At 52.5% G+C, this 24,369-nt stretch overlaps 11 protein-coding genes across 11 annotated transcripts; 6 read left to right on the top strand and 5 right to left on the bottom strand.

The window, feature by feature from the left end:
• Positions 1–510: 510 nt before the first annotated feature.
• On the bottom strand, positions 511–1,659 carry BKA58DRAFT_407576 (NAP family protein; the record flags this gene model as incomplete). The annotated part of the gene is made up of 3 exons (XM_046172035.1): positions 511–683; positions 734–1,498; positions 1,569–1,659. 3 exons carry the CDS (start codon positions 1,657–1,659, stop codon positions 511–513), a joined length of 1,029 nt encoding a protein of 342 aa, XP_046031222.1.
• Positions 1,660–1,740: 81 nt separating this feature from the next.
• Positions 1,741–3,646, top strand: BKA58DRAFT_373167 (uncharacterized protein). The gene has a single exon (XM_046169190.1). It carries the CDS (start codon positions 2,218–2,220, stop codon positions 3,376–3,378), a length of 1,161 nt encoding a protein of 386 aa, XP_046031221.1. The 5' UTR covers positions 1,741–2,217; the 3' UTR covers positions 3,379–3,646.
• Positions 3,647–3,922: 276 nt separating this feature from the next.
• BKA58DRAFT_18012 (asparaginase-domain-containing protein) lies at positions 3,923–6,208 on the top strand. The gene is made up of 3 exons (XM_046165367.1): positions 3,923–4,118; positions 4,170–5,677; positions 5,786–6,208. Exons 1-3 carry the CDS (start codon positions 4,058–4,060, stop codon positions 6,032–6,034), a joined length of 1,818 nt encoding a protein of 605 aa, XP_046031220.1. The 5' UTR covers positions 3,923–4,057; the 3' UTR covers positions 6,035–6,208.
• A 1,401-nt stretch (positions 6,209–7,609) lies between these two features.
• On the top strand, positions 7,610–8,805 carry BKA58DRAFT_434102 (NmrA-like family-domain-containing protein; the record flags this gene model as incomplete). Its single annotated transcript, XM_046173243.1, has 2 exons — positions 7,610–8,238; positions 8,436–8,805. 2 exons carry the CDS (start codon positions 7,610–7,612, stop codon positions 8,803–8,805), a joined length of 999 nt encoding a protein of 332 aa, XP_046031219.1.
• Positions 8,806–9,502: 697 nt separating this feature from the next.
• Positions 9,503–10,485, top strand: BKA58DRAFT_303724 (translation protein SH3-like domain-containing protein; the record flags this gene model as incomplete). The annotated part of the gene is made up of 2 exons (XM_046166987.1): positions 9,503–9,833; positions 9,941–10,485. 2 exons carry the CDS (start codon positions 9,503–9,505, stop codon positions 10,483–10,485), a joined length of 876 nt encoding a protein of 291 aa, XP_046031218.1.
• A 297-nt stretch (positions 10,486–10,782) lies between these two features.
• On the bottom strand, positions 10,783–11,263 carry BKA58DRAFT_396632 (uncharacterized protein; the record flags this gene model as incomplete). The annotated part of the gene is made up of 3 exons (XM_046171370.1): positions 10,783–11,027; positions 11,090–11,167; positions 11,224–11,263. The coding sequence occupies 3 exons, from the start codon at positions 11,261–11,263 to the stop codon at positions 10,783–10,785; spliced, it is 363 nt and encodes a 120-aa protein (XP_046031217.1).
• Positions 11,264–12,584: 1,321 nt separating this feature from the next.
• On the top strand, positions 12,585–13,286 carry BKA58DRAFT_396631 (uncharacterized protein; the record flags this gene model as incomplete). The annotated part of the gene is made up of 1 exon (XM_046171369.1): positions 12,585–13,286. The coding sequence occupies one exon, from the start codon at positions 12,585–12,587 to the stop codon at positions 13,284–13,286; it is 702 nt and encodes a 233-aa protein (XP_046031216.1).
• A 1,267-nt stretch (positions 13,287–14,553) lies between these two features.
• Positions 14,554–15,368, bottom strand: BKA58DRAFT_305272 (regulator of volume decrease after cellular swelling-domain-containing protein; the record flags this gene model as incomplete). The annotated part of the gene is made up of 2 exons (XM_046167052.1): positions 14,554–15,073; positions 15,124–15,368. 2 exons carry the CDS (start codon positions 15,366–15,368, stop codon positions 14,554–14,556), a joined length of 765 nt encoding a protein of 254 aa, XP_046031215.1.
• A 235-nt stretch (positions 15,369–15,603) lies between these two features.
• On the top strand, positions 15,604–17,206 carry BKA58DRAFT_373153 (WD40-repeat-containing domain protein). The gene has a single exon (XM_046169189.1). It carries the CDS (start codon positions 15,861–15,863, stop codon positions 16,863–16,865), a length of 1,005 nt encoding a protein of 334 aa, XP_046031214.1. The 5' UTR covers positions 15,604–15,860; the 3' UTR covers positions 16,866–17,206.
• A 4-nt stretch (positions 17,207–17,210) lies between these two features.
• BKA58DRAFT_17827 (uncharacterized protein) lies at positions 17,211–18,646 on the bottom strand. The gene is made up of 3 exons (XM_046165329.1): positions 18,381–18,646; positions 17,735–18,329; positions 17,211–17,689 (listed from the first exon to the last, which is right to left on the bottom strand). The coding sequence occupies exons 1-3, from the start codon at positions 18,405–18,407 to the stop codon at positions 17,556–17,558; spliced, it is 756 nt and encodes a 251-aa protein (XP_046031213.1). The 5' UTR covers positions 18,408–18,646; the 3' UTR covers positions 17,211–17,555.
• Positions 18,647–21,440: 2,794 nt separating this feature from the next.
• Positions 21,441–23,246, bottom strand: BKA58DRAFT_464301 (isoprenoid synthase domain-containing protein; the record flags this gene model as incomplete). The annotated part of the gene is made up of 5 exons (XM_046174905.1): positions 21,441–21,900; positions 21,951–22,461; positions 22,513–22,717; positions 22,768–23,124; positions 23,187–23,246. 5 exons carry the CDS (start codon positions 23,244–23,246, stop codon positions 21,828–21,830), a joined length of 1,206 nt encoding a protein of 401 aa, XP_046031212.1. The 3' UTR covers positions 21,441–21,827.
• Between the last annotated feature and the right edge of the window lie 1,123 nt (positions 23,247–24,369).

Raw genomic sequence — 24,369 nt, 5'->3', positions numbered from 1 at the left:
GTGAATTTCCGTGCCGAAATGGGAATAGAACGAAGCTGCTGCTAATTGATTGGTGGAGGCAAAGCTTCTCGAAGCCATGCACGGAGCTATTGCGGGGAAGCAACAACCATCTTGACTGATTGTTGAGCTTCCAAGAGACATCGTGCGAAGTTGTGTACCCAGATGGTAAGGTGAGCGGCAGAACAGAAGGCATGAACGGTCCGTCGACCGGGCCTTGTCAAACATGGTAGGGGGAAACACGGGGCGAAGGGGCGCATTGTGACAATAGAGCAGTATTGCGGGTCGACGACACAAAGATTGTAGATGTCAGAGAAAGGGATTGTGTCGGTTTGCCCAGGCGCACCTCTGGTATGCCATTGTCGGTCCTGACCGAGTAGGTTTATTCAGTTCATCGCTACGTAAAAGAGACCTAGCAAAATGTCGCTAGGTTCTCCGGGTATATGGTCTTCGCCGTAACATATGACGAAGATGGTAAGTCGTCCTCGACGAGATCATGGTGAGTCGTTACCTCTAAGCCTTGCGCTGCTTCTTTGAGGGCGGCTCTTGCTCCGACTTGCGGCCCTTGCCTACCAATGCGCGAATGTCGACTGGTTCTTGATCGTCGTCGTCATCATCGTCACTAGCATCCATGACATCCAAGTCAGATAGTTCTTCATCGTCTTCATCTTCGTCGAATGTGCCCTCTGTGTTCTGTTAGCGACGGACAAGAAGCAATTGAGCGCGTGCCACATACTGTAGTACTTGATAGCGTTAGGCCACATATCTTCGGCGATAATGGTAGCAACCTCATCGCCGCCTGGGAAGACCTCGATCTCCTGGTAGTCTTGCGGATCTTCTTCGTCTTCAGCCTCATCCTCGTCATCGACCTTCTCCCCTCGCCTGATCTTCTCGAACCTCTCCTTCTCCTCCTTGGCAGCCTGTGCTGACTCCTGGGCGCTGACCCATCGGTAGCCGGAGACGAAAGAGAAGAGACCGAAGAAGCTAACAGAGGCGTCTGTAGCTGTTTCGATCTTCTTGGCCAGGTTCTTGTATTCCTTTGTCTTGGCTTCCTCTTTCCTCGCAACACCGTTGGCAGTGTCGGTTGCCAGCTTCTTCCTCATCTCGCCCAGCTTGTGTGCCGCATCCGTGAGACCACCGGTGAGGTCCTTGTCCTTCTTCCAGCTGATTTTGACAGGCTCCGAAACGAGGCCTTGCCAGTCCTTGGTCTTCCTGAACCAGAACTTCTTCTCGAGCACCTTGTCTTCGAAGTATTCGTTGTCGGTGAAGCCGAACTTTAGCGAGAAGCTGCGCGGGGAGCCATTGGGGTCGTTAAGCTCGAAGCGCGACACCTCAAAAGTATCGAGACACTCGGCGAAAACCTTGGAGTCGGTAGGCTGAATGAAGTTGTCGATCTCGGGCGGCGCCTGCTCGAACACGAGCGACCAGAAGTGTGGGATCTTGGTCACGAAGTCGGCGCGCTTCTTGTAGAGAGGGCCCTGCAGAGCCTCGGCTTGGCGGACTGCGATCAGGTTAGCAATGCGACTCCCTTGCCCAAGACGCGACATGATAGAAATGGAATCGCGACTTACTGATCTCCTCTTCAACGTCTTCGAATTCGTGCTCAAGAGCGGCAAGCTCCTCGAAGCGAGCGGCCACTTCTTCCGTCATTTGGTGATCCATGGGTTTTGAGCAGCTGCCGCCAGGTGAGCAACAATCAGACACTTTAGACATTGAATGTTGGTGGAGTGACGAAAGCGTTCAGCCGCGAGTGAACATTGCTCTCAAAATTTCCGGACTGCTGCAGGGATGTTTGCGCAACGGACCCACTCAAAAAAGGCGGAGGCGTCCCGCCCCACAAACCCGTGCACACGTTCATCCCGACTTCTGCACCCTTTTGGCAGCAGAGCGTATCTATCTATCCGGCTTCGTCGACACGATAGACTGACGCGAAGTTGTATGGCGCGGAAAACAAACCGACATCATGATTCCATGAAAGCGGCGTGCAAGCCATCAGAAGGCCCTTAGGTCAACTGGGAGTCACAGAGATGACTTGCTTTCACTCCGCCACAGCTTCACTCGTGGCAGTGCGCTCTGGTACATTCACGATAGGCAGCACCCGATACCCCACAGTGCCTTATAAATTCGCTACTGGCTCTGTTCGAGTCCCACTGAAGAACACACAATACGCTTCTGCCAGGCCCGACAACGATCCGCGCAATCCTCGCTACCTAGGTAGCCATGGGAGGTCTTGCATTCGCAAATGTTCCAACAGACTCCGGCAGACCTATCAAGGTCCCTCGCCTACCACCAGCACTGTACAAGACGCTCTCCGCGCAGTATCAAGGCCTTCTGGAGACACTATTCGTACGCGTTGTCGTCCCGCGTGACGCTCCAGCCAAGAAAGACCATGGGGACATCGACTTCTTGGTAGAGGGCATTCGGCCACCCAACACCAAAGAAGGGATATGGGCAGCAATACAAAAGACTATCGAAGCTGATATCCATCTTCCACGCGGCGGGTCCTCTTCCTACGCAGTGCGACATCCCGAAATACCAGATGCACATGTGCAAGTTGACGTCGAACTATCGGTTGGAGATGAAACCCCTGAAAGCGCTGAGCTCTTCGAATGGACGCGCTTCATGAAAGGCGACTCTGACCTCGTGCAAATCATTGGCGTCTCTCATCGTCCGCTGGGTCTCACCTGCAACGACCAGGGCCTGCATGTACGAGTTGAAGAGATTGAGCCATACAACAAGAAGAAAGCGCTACTATTTCTCACACGAGATCCAAGTCTCGCGATCGCTTTCTACGGCATGGACGTCGCAAAGTACTGGTCAGGGTTCGAGGATGAAGACGATCTCTTTGACTGGGCTTCTAGCGGGAGGCTCTTTTCGCACAAGATCTTCGAAGGGCGTGTCGAGAAGCACAACGATCGAGCTCGTCAGGCAAAGCGACCCATGTACCAGCGTTTTGTAGAGGAATACATGCCTGCGCATCCCGACAGAGGTGATGCAAACACGTGGACTAAGGAGCAAGTACTGCAGCAGGCTCTTGCAGTTTTCAAGAGGCAGGATGAGTACGACACTATGATGAAGGATCATAACCTCAAGACTGCCGAAGAAGAGCTCTGGAAGGAGATCAAAGTCACGGTCCCAATACAAAGCAACTCTCTGGCCGTCGTCTTGAAGGGCTTGAGGCGTTGGGTCGTGTTCCAGGATAATGAGCCGCGCATTTCGTCTGAGCCCAATCTTGGTGAGCCTTTGATCTGGTCCAAGTTTGTATCGGCGGACAACAAAGACGCTGTGCTCAAGTGGGTGAAGAACAACTGGGAACAAGTTAAGTCTTTAGAGAAGGCGCGTGCGAATGCTGCCAAGGGAGCCGCGAAGGGGGCATCGTGAGGTCTCGGTCAAGCTGATGGAAGTCGAGGCAGTGCAGGGTGCAGACATGACAGAGACTTCGGGCGGTAGTGGTACCGTAGATACTGTTCCCAATCGCACTCACACGTGCTCCTGTACACATCTAAATTTTGCGGTTTCTGTGACGTAACGCGTGGATCTCTTAAGCCGATGATTCCCATGCAGCTGCGGGCCTTCTCAACGCGAGCATGATCTGACCTGGCTTCTCAATGCAAATTTTCAGTTTCGTAGGGGTAATAGAATCGAGTTTCGAAGGGGTAATACGGACGATTTTGTAGGGGTAATCAGAATACCTAAAGGTGGGTCGCATGGTCGAACCTGCTACTTCGGCCCGATGAGAAAGGGCAACTTGAATCACGACGATTTGCAACATTTCTCCGATGGTCAGTAGGTATCGCTGCGAGTGAATTGCGCTACGCTACTCACTATCTTGCCAAGATTGTGTCCCAAGGTGGCTCTTATCTTTTTTGCTTTGTGCGGTACCGGATGGTGACGAACCTTCAAAGGCACTACCTTGTCATACGGATCCCGATCGACAGAACCCAGCTACCACTCACAGCATTGCTTTTTTTTTGCACCGAATAGCTTGCTCGCATCCACAAGTCTCCGCCAAACAAAGATAAGCCCTACGACAACTTCGATCCTCTAGCGCGTGGACGAGATGGACGACCAGTATCCCGAGCTGCAACTGCCAGAGTCACGGGTCTTGATCGTCATAACGGGTACATATTCATGAAGTGAACATTATATGTTCATCGTACTGACCTCACTAGGCGGCACGATATGCATGCGCAAATCTCCAGACGGACTGGTACCTGCGCGGGGTTTCCTCAAAGCTGGACTTGCACCCAGACCAGTCTTCAATGATGGATCGTACCCCGAGCCTTTGGAGATTGTTACCGACGATAAGGGCACACGCAAGGCTGTTCAAAGTCTGAGAACTCCAGTCAGCACCTATGATCGCCGCGTGCGATACTGCGTGCTCGAGTTCGAGAAGTTGCTCGATAGTAGCTCCATCGACTCGACTGGCTGGGATCAGATCGCTCGGACGGTGCAACGAAATTACCAACTTTTCGATGGTTTCGTGATATTGCATGGCACAGACTCTCTCGCGTACACGTCATCGGCGTTGAGTTTCATGTTCCATAATCTGGGGAAGCCCGTGATTTTGACGGGATCTCAAGCGCCGATGATGAACTTGCAAACCGATGCACAGGACAACCTCTTGAATTCTTTGATCATTGCTGGGCATTTCATGATACCAGAAGTGTGTCTATTCTTCAACTTCAAGCTGTTCCGAGGAAACCGCGCGACCAAAGTTTCTGCAGAAGACTTTGACGCATTTGGTAGTCCCAATTTGCCACCGCTGGCTACTGTCTCATCTACCAAGACGAACGTCTTATGGCATCGCGTTCATAGATCTGTCGATCTAAGGCCTTTTACTATACAAACCAGTCTGGATACAGCACATGTAGCTTGCCTGCGTGTGTTTCCAGGTATTACACCTGCAATGGTAGACGCAGTCCTTCGCTTGGAAGGCCTCAAAGGGCTGGTACTGGAAACCTTTGGAGCCGGAAATACCCCTGGAGGACCAGACAGCGCAATGACGCGATGCTTAGCAGAGGCGGTAAAGAGAGGGATCGTGATCGTGAATGTAACACAATGTCTGAGTGGCAGTGTCAGCGCCTTGTACGCCCCAGGAGCATACCTCGGTCGTGCAGGCGTTGTTTTCGGTCAGGATCTAACCTCAGAGGCAGCGCTCACTAAGCTGGCATACCTCCTTGCGCTACCGGATGCTACCCCCGAAGAGGTTGCAAAGCGCATGTCCGTTTCCTTACGTGGCGAGCTCACTGAGACCACAAGGACACATTTCGAGCACCCATCAAGAAGTGGTGTCCTTACCCCTGAGCTTTCGAGTCTCACAGCGCTCGGCTATGCTGTCCAAAAAGGTGACCTGCAAGCGACAAAAGACATAATTCGAGGAGAGCCCCGCTGGTTGTTGAACGATGCAGATTATCAGATGAACAGCCCTGTAGTAAGTGCCATTCCATCCACTCAGCATCCTTATGATTATCTCTGCCCTCCGAGTCACCTTCCAACAACAGCACGCAATTTGAGACCTTCACTGTTGCTGTATCATGCAAGAGCCGGTATCGGAAGGGTTGCACCATATTTGCAGCATGGCTGGCAATGCATACACGATTATCAAGATAAAGAAGCGAGACGCCGCCGGCTCAGAGGGACAGAGCCAAACAGCTCACAGTTGTGCCCCAGTAGTGCGGTGAGACGCAGTCGCTTATCTTCCAGCCCATTACTGTATTGCATTCGCTTCTGGAGCGACTTGATCCGTCTGAGCGAAATTGCGTTCCTTGCTGACGTGCCGGTGTAGCATCTTGCGGCAACAAGCCCCAACGTTGAGATTCTGCGAGACTTCCTGGCCCAAGGCGCCTCTGTGCATCTTCGAAACCGATCAGGAAATACCCCGCTCTTCTTGGCCGCAGCGGCTGGCTTACCAGATCACGTACAGACATTAATCGACGCAGGAGCCCATCTTCACAGCGATGAAGTCAGTGCCGCAAAGCTGCATGCGTCAGAGGGCGACGGCAACGCTGAGGTTTGGAGCCGTGTGATTGGTTGAAATGTGCAACACGTTGAGCACTGCTGGGAGCACGGTTGATTGTGGCTGCTTGTTGGCTGCAGCCTAGCGAGCGAATTGTCTATTTGATGGATGCATGGCGCCTCGAAATGTCGCCATATATGGCACGTTAGTCCCCAGAGTCTGGTGACGCACCGGAATCAGCCCGACGAATACTGCGGCGTTGAGAGGTGAATCATTGGAGTTACGCGACAATACCCCGGCTGCTATCATAGAGCGCAACCCACTCGGAATCTTGCCGCTGATAGGAACACTCGTGGTCGACCGCAGTTGTGAAGTAACGCTGGTATGGCCGGGGTCGACGTGGACATGAAGGTATACACCAAACGATGGTGCTGAATAGACCCGCTATGCGTGTGGGGAAGTTATTCAAGTGCGTGTCCACATATAGATTGAAGATGTACATAGACCAGGGCGTCCCGCTAGAGGCATGGAGACCTCGGGAGCTTGTTTCAGTTAGTAAAAGAAATCTCTGTGCCAAGAACCGACACCGTGATGTCCCTTACACTCGGGGTAACTCATTGATAGCACGTTCCCTACAGGTGACGGTATATGGCTCCGAGCACAGCAACGTGTACAGCGCAGCGGTTTCTGACGGCTCCATATATCCGTCATTCGCGGTCCCTGAACTTAGTGTATCCCCCGCATTGACTCGCAGACACTGCCCCTCATCGATTTCTTTGCGTTACGAGCAGATTCGAATGTGGAGCACTCGTCTATGAATTAGCCTACCAAGCTCGTTGCAGTCGGATGATAGTGCACGCTGCTCGCTTGTGTATGCATAGTATAGCGTGTCAAAAAACGAAAAGCGATTCTGCGAGATTGTTCCGCCATGGCCCAGTAGAGCAACTCGAACAGTCTCGAGTGATAGAGTGGATCACTACGGGCATATTGCGCTGGCCAACTATGGTAAGTACTGGCCGCGGTCAGGTGTTCGCGATGTCAAGCGGAGCCTATTCGCCCTTGCGGGTGGACTATTAGGTAAGGCTTTTCCCAGCAATGCAAATGACGAGCCCAAACTTGGCTGTAATGTCATACAAAAAACGGCTCGTTTCGAGCTTCTCCTGTTTCTCCGGTCGGCGTCTTTGACCGTAGCTCTGCTCCTTAAACATTGCGTGTGTCTACGTCAAAGGTAAAGGAATCGGACCGCAACCTCAACTTCAGAACACGACGACTAGCTTCGCGCAACCCTGCATAAAGCGACTCACGTGCCTGCCATCGATCGCACTATCAGAGGCTTGACCACCTTTGTGCGTCGCAAGCACGTTATTATCTGCCCGCCGAACCGGCATCGCTGACGCCGCCGAACCGAATCCCTTCCAAGGTTACCACTACCCTTACACCAAGTCCTTATCTCACCCTCACCCGCCATTGAGCTACTGCCTACTTCCCGGAGCCCCAGGTGACGACTGCGCGGTATCCTCGCGCCTTGGCTCTGTTTGTGTTTTATATACCCACAACCACCCTTCCGAAAGTCGCAACTTCCACAGGACTACGAAGAAAAAAATTCTCTAAAGCACTTCTTTTCGCCCAAGATTCACGCTCAAGGATACACGAATGCAAAGGACCGTCGTTACCATCAACAGCAATGGCCGCCAATCGGCGAGCTTCATTCGCGTGGCCGCCGCACTAGGATGGCAAGTACGAGCGCAGATGCGAGACTTGAACGGAATAGTTGCGCGAGAGCTGTCGGAATTGGACAATGTCACTGTCTATATTGGCGCGTTGGAAGACAAGAAATTTCTCGACGATCTGTTCAAGAGCGCGCAATGCGCATTCATAAATACCACGCACTGGGGAGACGAGGTTTCGATTGGTCGATCGCTTGCCGATGCCGCAAAGAAGGCCGGAATCCAACACTACATTTACTCTAGCATGCCCGACCACTCTGTCTTTGGCAACAACTGGAGATCACTGCCACTATGGGCACCCAAGTTTACAGTCGAACAGTACGTCCGCCAAATCGGCCTGCCAGCAACGTTTGTTTACTGCGGCATCTACCACAACAACTTTACCGGTCTCGACTTCCCGCTATTCCGCATGGAGCACCAGTACGACGGAAGTTTCGTTTGGCAAGCACCATTCCACCCAGATCAGCCTCTGCCCTGGTTGGACTCGGAACACGATATAGGACCAGCTATTTACCAACTATTTAAGGAAGGTCCACGAAAGTGGAATGGCAAGCGGTAAGCGTGTTCTGCATCTGCATATCCTGGTCCACATCATGCGGACAGTCTCCACAGTGGTTCGATCTGGTGGCTTAGCATCACTGGTGGTCGACTGTAAAATTTTCCGCTATTTTCTCGCATGCTGTCATGACGTGGCTGCATCACAGGATACTGCAGGGCACGTGTAATTTTGGACTACGTACTGACTGACTCAGGATTCCGCTTGCCTTTGCGTCAATGACCCCGAGAGAAGTCTGCAGAGCTTTCAGTACGGGCCTCCGGAGACCAGTCCGCTACAAGCGGGGCCCCATAATGATCAACGTGCCCACACCGACAGGCTATCGGGAGCACCTTTCCGCACTGGAGTACACGCTGGGTGAGAAGGGCGCACCGTACTTTGGACCCGATCTTGAGCCAGACGTTCCCAAGGTCTCCCTTGAACTGTGGGAGGGAAACCGATCCATGGAGGAGTACGCCCAGGAGGTGTTCCCTGTGGAAGAGGCTGCCAACGGTCTCACTTGGATGGAAGAGGTAGAGACGCCTAGGAGAGAGATCGAGATCGACTTTGAACAGATCAATTGCTGACGGCTGGCTGCATCTTCCAGGGCGAGATTTTTCAGCATTCCAACGTTGTCTTGGGTCTAAGCGAGCAGCTCAACCAGGCGCGACTCTAATTCCTTCGGTTTGACATATCCCCTTGGTTCCATCGGCGTCGAACGGTAGCATCTCAACGGCGTCTGGCCTTACCTTTCCTTTGGAGTATCGGGGTAGAAAAGCGGTAAAATGCATGGTGATGGGATGCCTAGGACGGCAATCCCGGGCTTTTTCTGCGGGCCCATGTTGTTATCTTAACCACACGTGGTTTCCTCGCTCGACATCGCGCAAGCATGGTGTTTGGGCTGCCTTTTTCAGCGTGTGCATACACTGCGGTATACCAGGGGTGGTGGTGATCTGCATTTTCAAAAGTTAGTCCTTTCTTAATCACTCCACTAGGGAGATGTCCACTTGACTGTTTCATGGAAGCGATGTGGGTGTACCGGCTAGGTTCACACCGATTACGATCGGTGTATTGCGATGGTGTTTGAACTGTAGCCAAGATGAAAATGATACATGAATACGAACAATTGCCAAGATGAGTCGCACCAGGTCATTAGTGAAGCATGCGGTCGTGAAAGGGGGCCCAGACTATTGGGCTATGCGGGATGGACAATTGCTGACATAAGCGACGTCGAATTTCCTGAAGCTGGACTCTATGCGGCGACGACCGCAACTCCGCCCGCCAATGTCAGCCGTCATACCCTGCACGCGGGCTACAGCCCAGCGAGTCGCCTTCCGAGCCGTACGATGTAGACGATTCGCAAGCACCGAGACCGTTGCTGTCGACGCAGCGCCTACGACGCCCATATTGCCCGCCAGGCGTGAGCAGCGGTTGTCAACACGGGAGCCGGACCTCAGCCAGCGGTTGCACAGGGCCTTGTATCCGCATTTATACGGAGAGGATGGCCAGTTCACAAGGGGAGAGCTGGTGAGAATGAAGCGCCGGAAACAGAAGAAGCCCATCGATTCCAAGTGGCAGTCGGTGATGAAGCAGAAGAGTGTAGACGCCCAATTGAGTACGGCCACCTCTCAATGCTTGCCCACATTGCTGCATGTTGAACGGCAATTCAATGGCACATGGCGGTCATCTCCCGACGAAGAAAGCGCTGACTCTATCCCACAGGCCATCAATTCGGCGTACCCGTCTTCAAGCCCACAACGCTCAACATCAAGAAAACCTGTCCCAATCCCATCTCAGCCGTGAACGCCTCGCAAATCAGCCTCCTCGACCCCACCGGAGCACGAACCCGCCTGTTCGCAAAGGACAACCCAGAATGCGCGCGAGTCGGCGACATCCTCCTTGTGCGCCAACGCACCGGCGACCCCTTCGCTGGCGTATGCATCAACATCCGCCGTCGCGGTACTGACACTGCTATTCTCCTACGCGGCCAGCTTACCCGTGTCGGCGTCGAGATGTGGTACAAGGTCTACAGCCCACTGGTAGAGGGCATAGAGGTTGTGCAGCGGGCGGCCAAGAGGGCAAGACGCGCCAGGTTGACGTACATGAGGACTGTCAAGCACGACAGGGGAAGCGTGGAGAATGTCGTCAGGATGTACCTCAGGCAAAAGGCTGCCCTGGGTACGGCCGAGGGACAGAAGAAGAAGGGCGCCGGGGCTGCAGCGGCCATGATGGGTGGCAAGAAGAAGGGCAGGGGCAAGAAGAGGTAGACCTACGAGGGCGTCTTACACTGCATCATCTGGGTTCTCTGGATACCACGATCAGCATACTGTACATATATGTACAATACTACGAGCAATATCAAGGACATGATCACTTGCAGCTTGAGCGTGAAGCAAGATAGGTGAGTTGGGCTACAAACAACGCGGGTAAGAATGACGATTACAAAAGTCAAGCGTAAGTCCATTGGTCTCCCTCTACCTCTGAATGGGACTGACACATCCTATCAGACTGGCGACTTCTCTGTTCTATTGTCGGATCCGAGCCTCGAGTATTCCGCTCACAATCTAATGCACTGTTCCATATCCCTGTTGCTGCTGAACGTAACCCTGCTGTGCCGGCACAACCCCGTGTCCTGCCTCTACACCCGCAAGCGCAGGCGCAACAGGCACGCTCTTGTGACCTCCATTCTGTACTTTCTGACTGTACACACCCGGTGCAGGACGCGCGTTGTAAATGCCCGCGCGTATCTCGTCGCGTCGCTTGATGTACACGTATTCGACGTAGAAGGCGTGGATATGACCGGGAAAGTCTAATTGCAGGAGCGCGAAGTCAGTGCATGCCTCATGAGCAACTTGTACAGGAGAAACTTACAGCCCAGGAGCGTGAGGAGTAGGTTGATGAAGAAGTCGGCGCCGCAGCCCGCTACGAGAAAGACACCGAGGGGTGGGACTGTGGATGGGTTAGTTTGGATCTGCTCGGAAGAGAGAAGAAGGAGAAAAGCCTACTGAAGATTGTGATGAGGATCAAGAGCAGCGTTTTGATCATGTTTGCGACTGGCTTCTGTTTCGCGCTGTAGTGGTGTACTTGGTTTTGCGCTGCGATAGTTGTTGTCTGCACAGATGATGACTGTTTGTCAGCGTTTGATGTCTGTGTGACTTCTCGAGTTGGTAAAGGTATGCGACTAGCTCTTTGCGGGGACTCTCAGGACTTATAAACAACCCAAAGGCCATCACGCCCATGCGTAAACCTTACTGAACGCTCATGCTTCAACGTCATGATCCTTGTCCCAGTGTGGCTGATTGGCTAGCCACAGTGTGGCGCGGATGTGGGCGGATGGCGCAGGGTGACGCTGACGCGTAAGGTTGGCGGTTACCTGCTATGAACGCGCCGCATGAACTGGCTGTCTTGAAGAAGCTTGCACCCACAGCCTATCGCGTCCAGCAATGAACGACCTCCTGTGGCGTTGTATGCCGTCTTTTCCCATCTGCGCTCGTTATTGCCTTTTATGATGAACCCAGCCTTGATGCGATGCGTTGAGCTCCGGCGTGTCTTTCCTTTCCTCGGTCGCTCTTGCAACGCTTATACGCCAGGTACAATCGTACCTACATTACTTGATAGCCAGTGACACAGAAGCTTACTCAGTTGACAAAATCGTACGTATCCGCTCCCAATGCTTGTGTGTTTTCTTGGACGTTCGTACTTGTTGGCTCGTTTTGAAACCAGGCTTCCGATCTCACCGATGAATGTCGATATCGCATTCTGGTATAAGCATAGACGAGCGAATCCGTCGACGCTTCCTCTGTCTTTTGGGATTCACGTTTATTAGCATCTCTAGTACAGGGGGGGGGGTGTCTGAATGTCCTTGATCAGGCGAGACCCCCGATACAGAACAAATATGCGACACCACCTTTGGAACAGGTTTTTCCGATGGCAGGCCTGCGATAAGACTCCAATCCAGATCTCCTCAGGCTTGGCAAAATAATCGGTGGAGGCGCGACACCATTCAGCAAGCGGATATGCGGCCAAAATCAGCCTCACAGGGCTGACATCCGGGTGTTCGGGCAAGGAAAGCCCAGCCTCAAGGTCACGCGGCTGATTAAACTGCGCTTGCGAGTCCATGACATGACGTTCCCGCCAATCCTGCAACTGTACCAGCTCGGTTAGAAGCACGAGATGGAAGCCCCAAGCTTTGCATACGCTGTGGCGTTCTGAACGATAGGAATACGATGCTTGGTATCTCTAACCGGTATAAGCTGCAAACATGCGACTCGATACCTGGATGTATACATAGCACAGCTCTCGTCCTGCTGGACTTACTGAGTATTATGGCGCCCATCTTCGTTTTCGAGCCACCTTAGCAGCAATTATGACCGATGTATCGCCTCCCAGACCTACGGCGACTCCTATCCCTATAACGGCCCAAGACTGGTTGCATACACCTTTCTCGGGTGCAGCCTATACGCCCCATGCTCGATATCAAATTCGGGCTTGTATTCAATCCAAATTCAACCGCTGTCGAACGGACGGATGGTATGGCTGGCCGATTGGCAAACGAGTTGGAGTCATCATTGGCATACTCATTGCAGTCATCATTGTTCTATCATTATTGAGATGTTGCTATGGGCCCCAGTACTCTCAAGCACGAGAGAGGAAGAGACCAATGCTCCTAAGCGAGTTGCGTAGCCAGCAAGCTGCGGAAGAAGGGGCCGCGGCTGAACGCCGTCATGTGGAAGCGCTGTATGGCGAAGTTAGAAGTGCTTCAGGGAGAGACAGACACGACAGTAGAAGTGGAGATCGTGGAGGCCCAGTAGGAGCAAGACCAGACCAGGGAGAGCGGAGCCGTGGAGGTCAAGACAATGAAGAAGCACACTTGGATGATGTGCTTCCAGCATATCACGAAGCCGTGAGAGAGGATAGACGTACACGTACAGAAATTGCACCGCACACGAATGGCAGTTCGTTCTCAGGATGGCCACCAATGTACGCAGATGTAGTGCAGCCTGCACCTGTTGCAAACCCTCCTTCGCGAGTTCCGTACCCGACCTTGCCACAGTCTCCGAGAAGATAGAAACGCCAGTGGCATCCTGGCGTTGGCGGCCACTTTCCAGCCGACGATGTGTTACTTCTCTTCCTGCACTCAGCAGCGAGCGTATCAATCCCACCGACAACCGTTCCCGATCACTTCTTTTCCGAGCCAAAGCCTGAGGCTCAACTATGATCGACTACGGCGATGAGCGACACTCTTACAAACGCAAAGAAGAGGAGAAGCTCAACGCATCCGGCGGTTACGTCGAACCTGCATCTGGACAAACGCCTTTTGGAGCTTTGTGGCAAATGCATTGGATTTTGATTGGTGGAAGTAAGGCCAAACGGTCAGGCTGAGAGGATGATCGAGTGTCAGATCGGTGTATGCGTTGTGCAGCGTCAGAGGTCAGCCTTACGTCGTAGATTTAGTAAAGTATGTGAAGAGCGGAGTTAGCAACGCTTGCTTGCTTCCACCACTGGCCACAGCCGTTATACGTGATTTACTGTGCACTTGTTTTGTGACGAGCGATTTCATTGCATTGTGAGTCACTACTGTTGTAAGTACAAGGAAGCAGCTGATTGCTGGATCTTGCTGAATCAGAATACAAAAACACTTCGAATGCATGTTCAGATCCTTCGTGTTTCGTTATTGGGCTGAGCAAAATGTTTGTTCGCGTCATCGGAGGTCGCTGTGTACAAGTGGCTTGTACATCACTCGAAACGTCCTCGTCATAAGCAAAAGACGATTAGCACATTGCATGCTGGGTGCTATCCTTTCGAGTCTTTTACCATGCCAACCACGCGCCCACGGCCTACTCAAACACCTAGCAAGGAATCAATCCGCACAGCCATCATCGTCGGGCTCATCATCAGTCTTCTCGGTGTCATAGTGCTTACCTATCTCCTCTACCGATGCCGCTTACGACGTAATGTGAAAGCTGGTAAAGCCACCGGCAAACGTGAAGTAAGAGGATCGGGGACGGGAAAGTAGAGCGAGACGAGGGATCAACGACGAGCAGAAAGGTCTAGAGGTTGGCATGGTTCGGGAACCATTGCCAGTTTATACGAGAGATGTTGAGCGGGGCGAGAAGAGGTTGGAGATGGGAATGGCGAGGTGAACGTCCTCGATTATTGCCCTGCGTGGCAAAGGTGGTCTACTGAAGGTGAGGGTGGTTTTGCTGAACAGGGCGGAACGAGTGGACACTCACAGCCACCGAATTGCAGCCAATTGCTGGCGTTATCTCGTGTATCCTGCTGATAAAGCTTTTCGACTCTTTCGATTTCCCTTACTTCTTGACATTCATACATGTTTATCCAGTACGGTAGTACTTTTCTTCATGCCCATCCGCACCATTGACTCCGTTGGCGCTCCCATCGACATCTTCCCTTGCCCTCACTGTTCCAGCTCCGGGACCCAGCTCCTCACCAATTACCATGCCGCTGAAGTTGCCGTTCTCGTCCATGTATTCATCCATGTTCTCTGCTGTTATCCAGCCCGAAGCGCCGGGCGCGGAGTCATCCAGTATGTCCTCGCCATCGTCTTCGCTGCCATCTGGATCGGGATGTAGGTCCGCGCAAGTGTTCAGCGCATTGAACAGCTCCGTGATACATGTCTCGGTGGGTTTCGAAGTGTATGATGGGGGTAGCACGGTAATCTCGAGCATGTGAATGTCATCGTCTTCGTTTACGGTTTCGGCGTCATTGAGCGAAATGTTGACGTAAAGCGCCTCAATAGTGGACTTGTACTTCATCGTTGCGTGGAGCGCGAGGGATGGATACGGGATGGATACGCCGACGGGCGAGGGTGTGCTCTGGAACAGAATGACGTTTCTGTAGCCATATATTAGCATGTTTCCTGGCTGAGCATAATTAAGACTTACTCCGAAGACACCCAAATCTCGACACCCTCGACCAAGTCCTCTTCGCCCTCGCGTTTCGAGCTGAATTTGCTAAATGCGGCATCTTGTTTAAGCTGATCGGCAGCAGTCACCAAAGTCATGCCCTCATAATGAGCATGCAGAACGGGTTTTGCGCCAAAGAAGGAAGTCGGGGTCTGGGATTGGTGTTCAGATAGCGGGGTGAAGTCGTCTGCCTTGGGGGCGCTGTCAAGGTGCTGGAGTGACATAGCGGGATCTCGTGGAACTAGATTTTTTGTACTTATCGTGGGAAGACAAGAAGACAATACCAATACGTGATTGTAGTGCAAGCGCGCTGTTGTTGATGTTTAGACGTGTATAGGCAGCTAATTACTGAGGGACCAAAAAGTCGCGGGAGCTAATCGAGCGTCATCGCCCCACTCCGGCCTTGGCAGGTACCAGATGCATGGCGCGTGTCCGACTTTCTACCCTCTCCGCATGTCCGTGACGGTTTCGCGTAGCTGCGCATCGCACATTCTTTCCACGATAGAGAGGAGCCGCTGGAACAAAGCGCAATTGCTCCGCTACCAACATCGCCCCTGCAAGCTTCCCCACAATGTCCTGAACACCCATACTTCGATAGCTGCGGCATCAGAGAACAAAACCTTCGCTTCCTCACAGGAGAAGTCCGTCACGTTTGCGAACGACAGCAGGCAGACTCATAACGCACTTCTCAGCCTGCGATTGCCCGCGAGAGCGTAATGTCATTCCCAACAACGCCCATTGCCAAATTGACTGGCCACGCCGGCCTCGTTCACGCAGTCGCCTACTCCTCAGGCTCCCAAACCTACATCTTAACCGGCTCGTCCGACCGCACAATCCGTCTTTACAACCCGTCGAAAGCGCCGCCTACCTCTACCGCCCCAACATCGTCCTCGCAACGACCCCCCGGCCTCGTGAACAAGTACACAGCGCACGGGTATGAAGTCCTCAGCATCGACGTGAACTCGGCCAATGACAAGTTTGTCAGCACGGGCGGAGACAAGACAGTGTTCCTGTGGGACGTGCAGACAGCGCAGACGATACGCAGGTGGACTGGTCATGCTGGACGTGTGAATCGCGGCGTGTTTGGAGGTGAGAGCGACAGTATCGTAGCGACGGGCTCGTTCGATGGCACCGTCAGGGTTTGGGATACAAAATCCAACGCATATAAGCCCATCATGACCTTGTCAGACGCAAAAGATAGCATCTCTGACGTCGCGATACACGACGCGGATATCATAGCAGCGAGCGTAGACGGCCGTGTCAGGAGTTATGATATCAGGATGGGCACGTGTCAGGTTGATGTCGTGGGACCGAGCTGTACGAGTTTGGCCGTTAGCAAGAAGGGCACAGAGCTTCTGGTCGGTTCGTTGGATTCGACCGTCAGGCTCATGGATCGTACCAACGGCGAATTGCTCAAAACGTACAAGGACGATGCTTTTCTGAACAAGGACCTAAGAGTCAGAAGCACCCTTGGTTTGAACGACAGCGTGGTCATTAGTGGCAGTGATGACGGGATGGTCTTTGCGTGGGACATGTTGGAGGGGACATGCCTGCACAAATTCAAACATTCCGACATGAGGGAGGTAAGGGGTCCGGCGCCCGTACTAGTCACGAAGGCCAAGAAGGATGTAGTATCCGCTGTGGCCTTCTGCAAGACGAGGCGGGAATGGTGTAGTGGTGGCGGCGATGGCAACGTTGTTGTCTGGGGCATGGGAACCTGAACAGTGAAGATGCATTGTTCGGCCATTCATGATACCCTGATAGAAGCACTCTGGGTTTACAAAGTATCAACAATCTTGGCTTCGAATCCGGCTGTAAGCTTCGCGGTGCTCATGAGCGATCATGTCTCGTCATGCCTGCTCACTTGCATGCCTTTACTTCCTCGACAGCCAAGTGCAGGTGTTTGGGCTCTTCGTTGCAATGTTGTGAATATGCCTCATACTTGATGTCCAAGTCGCCTCATGGCCCGTGAACGTCACGGGGAAGGACAAGATGTGCATAGTTCCAAGCTAGAAAGTGTCGTGGTAGACAGATAGTGTTGTATTCAATAAACGTATATGGCTATCTGGATCATGGATATTGTAACAGTGGTTGGCAATCTGTGAAAGAAATATGAGAGAACACAAAGCCAGGAGAATGCGGATGTTTCCAGCATAAAACCGAGAATAAGAATCGTGCAGTAGATAAGGAAGATTCCGCGTTACGGTGATTGAGTGCAATGAACTGTCCATAGGAGTAGGACCATGTATACTTACTGCAAATGGAATAGCGTATGTCATGCGTATATCAAGCGGGGCGGTGCAGATGGAAACCGGTCAAGTGCCGGTAGGGCTGTAAGGCTGACAGAACAGCTTGTGGGTGATGATCCGAGCTTAGGCGGCGTCTGTCGCCTACCAATCCTGGAACACCCACTAGTTGAAGTATTTGACAGTACTACCTATCTCGTAGTTGTAGAGATCTGTAGCTGTCGAGCCTCGTGGTCTCTCTGGTGGGTAGTCAATAGGGCAGTTGTAAACTTTGACAACAACACCGCGCTGTGGAAGCCCTGGAGGAATTAGTATGGTTGTGTGTTCCTGACGCGAGAACTCACTGGGGAATCGCCATCCGTGCCATGGGTTCCAGCGCCCTTCTGTGAACATATGGGGTAAAACCGATGGAAGATACTCTCGAGACGTCGTGAAGGCCATCAGAGCTAGAAATATCGGCAGCTCACCCACGACTCCGCCATATTGAACATGTGAGGCAGTAGCGTTGGTATGGTATATGTCGGGTAAGAGCAGGTCTGCCGCCCCGTTTTGCAGTTGTACACGGAGCATGTTGTGTTGACCAGCATTAGTCAGATAGGATGATTCGGGAGGGTGCTGGTAATAGTTGAACTGCAGTTTGTGGAAAACGTCGTGAACCGGCGGATTTCGCGCATCTCCTTGCAGCACCCAAAATCCAGCTCCACAACCGTAGTACACCGAAAAGGTTTTATACCATTGGGCATTCCAAGGGAGCTGCGAGACTTCGCGTATCTGCAACCCATCGCAGAGCCAAATTTTGCCCGAAGCACCTACACCAGGCGTGAAGTCGTGACTCGCATAAGGACCTGTCGTAGGCTGCCAGATACCATGGGTATCATATTGGGCAAGAGAATCCCCCGTGTTCTCGTAAATCTCGTCGATCTGGAAAAGGTATGAGGGCTGGAAGAATCACTTAGTAGGGTATACATCCTTGGACCTGATGCAACTGACCACTGAGCCGGGACGAGTGCGCGACATCGCTTACTACTGGCGCGTCTTCGTGCAGAAAATCCTTGATGAACGGTGTGGTTTTCTTGACCGTGAGGCGGATGTGCTGGCCTTGTTCCAGACCATCACTGCCCCCTCACTCGACATGTCTTTATCCTTCTCATCGCCATGCGGCTCTGCGTTTAACGACTTGCAAGTGACAGCATCCCAGTCAAGAGGTCAGGCGACAAGCTCCTACATGGCAACAGTGCGGGGCGGGATATCTGATTGACAGCCAAAGCTTCGGAGCAGCCCTCTGATAAGCTAGAGATGCCCTGAAAGAGGCATGGCGCAAGATCCTGCATCGGCTGCAGCAGACGTATACGTGGGCCACACGCAATCAGCCCAGTCTCCATTACCCCGCCGTGGATAGTTTCATTCCCTGGTCGCTGATCTATGTCGTCGTGTAGCTGCCTCGGTTTTGCCGGAATGGTGGTATGAGCAAGTAACATCTGCATGTCTTGTATCGTATGTCCTGTCTTCTGAAGACAGTGCCGGTGGGAACGGAATTTTGCCATGACAGCACCATGGGAGCCGTAGTATTTCGGTGGCCATTGAACTTTTCAGCTGCATCTCAGCAAAAAGCATCGGTGCCAACCGGCCGTGGATCGCGCCCAACGTGTCCCATCGCCTGCAGCATAACAGCCGGTCTCAACCGGCGAGCCAACAAGATGGAGTGGCACAGCGCCAACCCAAGAGAGATCAAGGGTGGATCCCTCCTAGCGAAGCGCCTCGTGTGTGCCGTCCGTTGCACGGCACTTGTTGCGAGACAGCGGAAGAACGATCTGTCGAGCAGTCTAAGCGAGAGACGTGTCGAAAGCCTGGTTTCTGTTCATCTTACGGCTGCATTATGAAGACTGTGTCGTCTTCGTGAAGCGATTGCGGTCGCATGCACTATGCTTGCCACTAGAGTTGTGATGTCTTGCTTGTAGGTGAGTTGAACATCGCTTCGTAGATCGAGTATAAACAGCGCTGGATGGTAGTGCATCGCCACCTGTGCACGCTTTTGCTGTATGGTCAAACCGTTGCCGCGATAAGATGTGCATGTATCTTGGAACAAAGATCCCAGAGGTGCGGCTCTGCGAGAAAGAGGGGTTATAAAGCCGGCGTACGGACATTGTGGACCAACGTTCCTCAATGGGCGCTTATTGTACTGATCGACCGGCAAGCGTGTCCGACTCTTTGTGCCCGTTCGGCGGCTATCTGAAGCGACATTTACGAGTTGATCGAATCACTTCTCAAATAAGTAGAACGGAGCGGCTTCTCGATGTATAAGGGTGAGAGTGTCTTAAGTAGAAATGAACTGGCTGACAGACTAGGCGTGCAGCCCCAGAACCACCGGAGGACCTTCTCCTGCATGATTGCCTTCTTTCTTCACTTCCAAGCATGCCGAAGGTTTTCAATTGGTGAAGAGGTCTATAAAAAGTGCCGCTAATGTGATATTCGGCTGCAGTGGGTAAGTACTCCTTACCTAGTTGGCGGCATCAACCTGCTGATCGAAGCAGATGGTTCATGCGACCTGCATGATCGTGGGACTTCCCTCACCGGACAACAACCCTTGTCGTCTCGCGTCCTCGCCCGACAGCGACGTAAACTAGCGGAAATTACGAACAAACACTCACCGGTTGACATAGCGACACACGGGATGAACTTGCCACGATGGAAGTCATGCGTACGTTAACGACTCGACCCCCAATCGTAAGGCGTACTGCCTCCAGGAATCGCACGGGACGGAACGCTGTCTATCGAATCGATCCCCCACTGCTGCACCCGCGGCTGCTTTCAAATATGGAAGCCAGTCAGATAAGGTACACTGACAATATGACCCCGCACTAAAACCTCGGGCTTCAGAGCAGTCACCGCAAAGTATCAATTCAGGCGGCGTGGCCTAACGAGGGGCAAGTCGTACCTTGCGCGGCTGACATCTTGGTGGAGAGGCTATTTGGTCGGATTCAAGACACTACGCAGGCCTCAGCAAAGGATCTGCGCCCACCTCAGTGTGCGCTTGTCTCGATATCGACATAGGATATCTGTATAACTGTCTGGTGGTAGTCTGTGGAGCATGTGGCACAGTTTAGACCACTCCTGATTTGAGATACGCTGATGATCAGGCAACGAGTGACTTCGTTGGTAGCAATATACTGAGTGGCTTGAGCCCCAGTGAATGGGTTATCGAGAGCCCAGAGAAGAAGCATCCATTGGCTGGGACCGAAACGCCGCTACCAGAGGCCTTTTGCGGGAGTTAGATCTGGACCATTGCGGGCGAACCTGACGAGACGGGCCATTTGCGCCATGATCGCGAACCTATGGAGCGATCTGCCAAGAAATCACCGGCGGTACGAGATGGATTCGAGTGCATCGAATGCCAGCTCAACCGAGCCGAGATTACTTCCACGATGGCCCCGACCAAGAGATGAGAGATTGGACACCTTGTCCGGTTCTACGGCATCCGCTGGCGGATGGCCACCGTCGGGACCTGGCGACAACCGGGCCTTGGTCCGAGGTATACATGACCTAGACGCTTCTACGCCGTATGCTGGCTGCAGTCACCTTCGGAGGCTTCTTCCATGTGGCATGGGTTTGGGCAAACGTCCGCCAGTATTGCGATCCTTGCCCATGCCGGCAAAGACCCAAGAGCTCAAGTGGGCGCGTCGGTTGTGTGTAGGCGAAGCGTATACGAATTGAGAGGGCTTGCAGGCCGATGGAGCCAGCCGCTAAGGGGCGTAGGAGTGCAAGTAGCGCGTCGGTTGAGGCGGGCACGGCGCCTGGCTGTGGGGACAGCCATCAGAGGGAGCGTCAAGTTTGATCGTATATATGCGATGGGTGGGAGGTTGGGTTCAAGACGTGACATGAGGTCTGAAGCTGGGACGAAGCCTGGTCCCGGCTGCGGAAGCTAAGACAAAGACGCGTTCTTTCCTCCTGGCGATTCGGACACCTCGCCGCCCGACCAATCACAACTTAACCGCATCACGTCAATTGTCTGCCTGAAAGTGGTCCGCACGACGACAGACTGTGCTCCAGATAGCGACAACTCATCACAAAGCCCCAACACGTCGCTATCGCGGCGGGGAACGACGATGAGTACGCCGCCCTGCCTCTTCGTCCGATCAATGTGGCCCTATCTCTGACGAAAGGGGAGTCCCGCATTGCTTTTGCAAAGCCGGACACACAAAATAAATCACGATGACGGTTTTCACTACGCCCAGAGAACTGGCTGTATTGCTCCGGGTTTGTATTGAGGAAAGTCTGTTCCAGCCTTCGTATCAAGCTGCAGCCATTCGTCTTCTGAACCAACCAAGAACGTATATATAACAGACGGAAACTACTCTTTGCCCTCGGGTCTATCATGCACTATATTCACATTAGATCAGGGAACAGCCTATCTCGGACGACGTCTCTATAACCCCGGCGCTATAGTATGATGCAGAAACTGCAATCCGTCTCGTTCATCTTTGCTGCGGACATGTTGCGCGGAATCTTGAGCCTAGCTTAAAGTTAGCGTAGTCCTGGATGCAGTTTGCCCAAAAGCCTCACGAATAAACCATATGTCCAACCAACACGTCTTTACACCCGCCGACCAGCGTCTCGATATCGCGCCTGGTTTGCTCAGAATCTTGAGCATGCGCCTTCACAAGTCGTGTCTCTGCTTCCAATAGCCTCGCCCAGCTCTCCTCCACCATCTTCACACATCGATCAACGGCAACCTGCGCGCTGCATCCCTCATTCCATACCATGACTGGGATAGCAGAATCGATATCGCCGTCGTCTATCTCCTTCCGCAAGCTCACGATGTCGTTCCAGAGGAAGTCGGATATGGCTACTTCGCGCGTTATAGCTAGTACAGCTTCGTGGTACCAGATCGACGGTGGAAGAGTGAGATTGTAGGCCCATTGCATGACAGCAATGCAAGGATTTGTACCAACAGTTCTCAAGCGGCGCGCTGTATATTCCTCGAGAGTGGACATCCCCTGTGCCCATGTAGCCTGAGATGTCTTGACGCCGCGGATAAAGTCGTAGATGGTTTCAGCAAACCGGTCGCGTGCTTCTACAATACCTATTAGCTAATGTTTGTATATCATACTTCAGTCGGGCGTACCTCTCGACTGGCCCTCCTGCATTGCTCTTCCTATGTTGACCCATGGACCGCAGTTATGCAACCGCCCCGGTGCTGGAACTTCGCCATCGAGTTCTGGCTGCAAACAATGTCGGATAAAGTTGAGTGTATCATCACAGTAAGCTTCGGTCTTGTCACGATCATCTGTCAGAGTACCGCAATCGATCTCATCGTCCCAGAAAAAGAACTGCGGTTTCCGTCAGTCAACAATCGCGAAAGGGAACACGGCCAAATTACCCAGGCCACAAGCTCTCCTAAAATCACAAACTTCTCTGGTTCCACATGTGTCCAAAAGTATCCCGCGCAGAGCCCGTTGTCTACTCTACGTTGCTTTTTCCTTTGGCTCTCGGTACTAATAAATGTTTGGAAATATCCCTCTAAATGCTGTCTCAGTACCAGAACATCCGGGTGCACTTTAGCTGCCCAGTCTGTGTATATGTAATGTACATCCGGAACATGAATCTCTTGATGGCGAAGACGAGCAATAACCCTGGCCCGATGGTCTCCAGACTTGGTCTGAACTTCCTCAGCCGCGAAGGAGGCGAGCTGTTTAGAGCTGTCGGTGAACTCGGGTGTAAAAGGAGATCTTGATCGCTGTAGTGGGTAAGTATGACGATGCTGAAGAAGGAAACAACAAACAATTGAACAAGACTTACACGTCTAAGGTACGATCTAGGAAGCGATGTCCAAGAACTAAGAATACTAAGGATCGCCATACAGACTCAATAAAAGACAAACACCATGTATGTTGTACAGTGCAAGTGCAAGACAATTGTGGCCTCAGTACCACAGTAACGAAATAGAGGTCTTTGTATACTCTCATACCACGCCGTTCACATGCTGGCCCCTCGGCATTCACTCAACTGTCACCTGGGGTCTCGAGACGCCTTACTATTCACATAAAGCGCTCTTTTACTGCACCGCCGATAAACGTGATCTACCCCCGAAGAGCCCCCAGAACCAATCGAAACATCTCGAGCTGGATGGAATTGACGTAAGCGAGGCGTTTGGGCACAGTCCACGTGTGTGCTATGTAAGGAGCTATGTAAGGGTAATGTGTGGTTACACGGACTCGGCTGTCACTGTACGCCACGTTTCCGCAGCTGTGAGACACGAGAGCGTCCAGCTCCGAATCGCGATATACCACTAGGGCAGATGAGACGGCCACCGATCGTCTGAACCCGTACAGGGTCGTCAGCTCAAGGTTGAACTTGGAATTAAATCTCAGCCACCACTGAAATACGCTTGCTGACTGCCAGTCCTTTCGCTCAAAACAATTGCGCATTGGCTTTTCGATTACATCAAGAGCTGATACGTTCTACGCCACTTTCCTGCGACTGAGCCACTCTCACACAGCTCTTAGGATACGAATGATGGCATCGTATAGTATCCCTGTATGCACCGTGTCCTGTCAGACTATAGTGGCGTCGCCCCAATAAGTGACTGCTGAGTCATATTCCTATGCCTTCTAAGACACGGACCCATGGCTTCACATCCATAGCGCATGGGCTGAATGCTGGGTACATATTACATAGAATCTAAAGCACTACCCTGCAACTCGAAGCACGGAATAAGAAATACGCTAAGCCATACTGCCGATCTAAGTACCTGCACACTACTGCGTCCGTACCAATGCAGCAAAACGTGCCGAAAGTACCTTGAAGTGTTATCAGCATACAGCTAGTTTGGATGCAGATTGTTGACCCTTACATAGAGGCCAAACGTCGGATATGACAATTGAGCGCGCCGAGCCACAATCGGCTTCCCGGGTCTACTATTCCACCCAGTCACAGGCGTAGTGGCGCTTTGGGAAGCGAGACCACTGGACAACACAGATAT

Source organism: Alternaria rosae, assembly GCF_020736505.1.
Source record: "Alternaria rosae strain MPI-PUGE-AT-0040 chromosome Unknown BKA58scaffold_1, whole genome shotgun sequence".
Taxonomy (NCBI): domain Eukaryota; kingdom Fungi; phylum Ascomycota; class Dothideomycetes; order Pleosporales; family Pleosporaceae; genus Alternaria; species Alternaria rosae.
This window is presented reverse-complemented; position numbering and strand designations above follow the sequence as displayed.